The sequence below is a fragment of the Otolemur garnettii genome, unplaced genomic scaffold, assembly GCF_000181295.1.
Source record: "Otolemur garnettii isolate 467f Iridium unplaced genomic scaffold, OtoGar3 scaffold00039, whole genome shotgun sequence".
Lineage (NCBI taxonomy): Eukaryota > Metazoa > Chordata > Mammalia > Primates > Galagidae > Otolemur > Otolemur garnettii.
In genome coordinates this window covers 6,810,206-6,813,374 of record NW_003852434.1, presented here as the reverse complement: position 1 = coordinate 6,813,374, position 3,169 = coordinate 6,810,206, and the positions used below count along the sequence as shown (strand labels likewise).

The window sequence follows — 3,169 nt, the reverse complement described above, 5'->3', positions numbered from 1 at the left end:
TAACAGTATTTACACTATTAACTATTAGCTGCCATCTCAAAGCTCCCTACCGGCAGTGATTTTTGTCTGTTTTGTTACTGAATCCTAGTAAAGTGTTTGCTGAATGAATAAAGATGCTTATTAAGACTCCCTTGGCCAGGCTTGGTGGCTTATGCCTGTAATCATAGCACTCTGGGAGGTAGGGTTGGGAGGATCCTTTGATTCAGGAATTTGAGACCATCCTGAGCAAGAGTTGGTCTTTCAAGAACCTTATCCCTACTAAAAACAGAAAAATTAGCCAGACGTTATGGTAGGTGCCTGTAGTCCCAGCTACTCAGGAGGTTTAGATAGGAAGATCACCGGAACCTAGGAGTTAGAGGTTGATGTTGAGCTAGGCTGATGCCAAGGCTTTCCAGTCCTGGCAAGAGAGAGTCAGTCTCAAAAAAGAAAAAGACTCCCTTGTGTGCAAACCCACAAGAAAAAGGGATATAACACTTTAGTCTATATATCCCTGAACAAGATTGAAAAAATAAGCCCAAAAGTACTTAGGAAATACTATACGGGCAGTCCCCAAGTTACAAACATCAATTGACATATGACTTGCACTTATGAACAGAGGCTATTACAGGTAATAGGTAAATGTACCTTTTCCAACTTAAATACAAATTCAACTTAAGAACAAACCTATATAATCTATCTCCTTCATAACCCAGGGACTGCCTATACCATTAAAAGGATGTTCCTTGTTTAAAAACATTGAACAAATATACATAAACACTCTGGGTATCTGAATATCAATGACAGGAAATTTGCCAAATTAGTCATTAAATTTAACAATACTAAGACCAACACAAGAAAATACCTACATCATTTAAGAGCACCCACATATTTATTAAATTTGAAAGCATAGCCAAGCGTTATTAGTGGGCACCTGTCGTCCCAGCTACTTGGGAGGTTAAGGCAAGAGAATCTCTTAAGCCCAAGAGTTTGAGGTTGCTGTGAGCTGTGACGCCACAGCACTCTACCGAGGGTAACATAGTAAGACTTTGCCTCAAAAAAAAAAAGAAAGCAGAATAAATTATCTAATCTATCAAAATGTCTGCCTTTAAATTACAATAAAAACTTAGAAATAAAAAAAAAAGCTTAGAAATGAAACTTTTAAATTGTTGCTTGACATCAAATATTATGGAAATGTCATCTTTGGAAGTACAATGATCCTAACAAAGATCAAAATGTATAAAAAGTTTCAAGGTTGTCCCAAAGTGTTGTCGTACACTAGAATTTTGATCTATTAATCATTTGAAGTAAGTAGTAGAAAATCCTCTAACACATTTTCATTTTGTTATGCTTAGATTTGGCAACCATTTTGGGGGTAGAAAAATCAATGACTACACTTACAATAAAAACAAACCATTTATAAGATAAAGTACATTCCCAAATTCAAAAGCAAATAAATACATGTTAGAAAATAATTAAGTTTCTTGGGACAGTAGTATCATACCTGGCATGGTTTTCAAGGACACGAAGTGGAGATGAGGCGAATCGAAGATCCCACATCTGGACCACTGGTAACCTGTCATCCTCAGAGGCAAGGACCATCTGAGTAGCAACATCAGGATGCCATGCCAACCCAGAGCAATGCATCTGCAGAGAGTGAAGGCTTACATTTATCAACCCAATTACTTTACAAAACGCTAAAATGAGGACTATGCCTTTTTTGAAACAAATGCACCAAAAAACATCATTTCAGGGTAAGTTTATTGTATTTTATTTATTTATTTAGAGACAGAGCCTCAAGCTGTCGCCCTGGGTAGAGTACCGTAGCATCACAGCTCACAGCAACCTTCAACTGCTGGGCTCAAGCAAGTCTCCCACCTCAGCCTCCCAAGTAGCTGAGACCACAGGCACCCACCACAACGCCTGGCTATTTTTTCGTTGCAGCTGTCATTGTTGTTTGGCGGGCCCGGGCTGGATTCGAACCCGCCAGCTCAGGTGTATGTGGCCGGCACCTTAGCCACTTGAGCCACAGGCACCACGCCTAAGTTTATTTTAAAATAAAATGTGTAAGACTACTAAATTCTACTAAACAGTCTTAAAAAGTAGAATTTTAAAAAAATTGTTGAGACGGGATTTCATTTTATTGCCTGGGATAGAGTGTGGTGGCATCATCATAGCTCACTGCAGTCTCAAACTCCTGGGTTTAAGCCATCCTCCTATCTCAGCCTCCCATGTAACTCCAGGCCAGGCATGTGCCACCATGCTTAGCTAATTTTTCCATTTTTTATAGATGCAGGGATCTTGCTGTGGTGCTCAGGCTGGTCTTGAACTCCTGGCCTCAAGCCATCCTCATGCCTTGGCCTCCCAAAGTGCTAGGATTAGAGGCATGAGCCACTGTGCTAGACTAAAGCAGTTATCTTAAAAGTTAAATGTTTGAATGTTTCCAATTCTTCCTGCTACTTGATATACACAAAAACATTCTGGTCCAGAAGAATTCTACACCAAAATCGAGTTTTACTGTCAAAATTTTAACTACAGAAAAAGTTTTATACATTTTTTTTTGGAGACAGAGCCTCAAGCTGTCACCCTGGGTAGAGTGCTGTAACATCACAGCTCACAGCAACCTCCAACTCCTAGGCTCAAGCGATTCTCCTGCCTCTGCCTCCCACATTGCTGGGACTACAGGCGCCCGCCACAATGCTTGGCTATTTTTTGTTGTAGCCATCATTGCTGTTTGGCGGGCCCAGGCTGGATTCGAACTCGCCAGTTCAGGTGTATGTGGCTGGCGCCTTAACTGCTTGAGCCACAGGCGCCTGAGACCATTATTTAAAATATAATACTTTCATCATTTCTCAAACTTTTTGGCTAAGATCAAGTATAAAATATAATACTTTCAAAAAAACAAAACTAAATAGATAAAAGATTTGAATAACAGAAACTCCCACTCTTTTCCTCTATTTTATCAGAAAAATCAAGGTAAAATAAGAAAATTACCATTTAAAATCTTCATATAGGTTTAATTACCTAGAAGTTCAGATCCTATTCAATGTTCCAAAAGATGACCAAAATGCTTATTGTGTGCTTTATTTCACTGAATTTTGTTTTAAAACTTTCAATTCATTTGAAAAACAATGCTCTGAACAAATATTCTTAGTAGTTTTTAGTTGTTACCATTATTTTAAAATTACATACT

The 3,169-nt window shown here is 38.7% G+C and overlaps 1 protein-coding gene across 26 annotated transcripts in view; it reads right to left on the bottom strand.

Moving 5' to 3' along the window:
• Positions 1–3,169, bottom strand: part of SEC31A (SEC31 homolog A, COPII coat complex component) — an 89,547-nt gene that overhangs the window by 57,273 nt on the left and 29,105 nt on the right. For all 26 annotated transcript variants that reach the window (XR_002773461.1, XR_002773462.1, XR_002773463.1 and 23 more), the window contains one exon: positions 1,481–1,623. Coding sequence is in view for 22 of the 26 variants with exons in the window: in XM_023513381.1 (XP_023369149.1) it covers positions 1,481–1,623 (143 nt within the window). In the remaining 4 variants the exon portion in view is untranslated. The remainder of the gene's footprint in view (positions 1–1,480; positions 1,624–3,169) is intronic.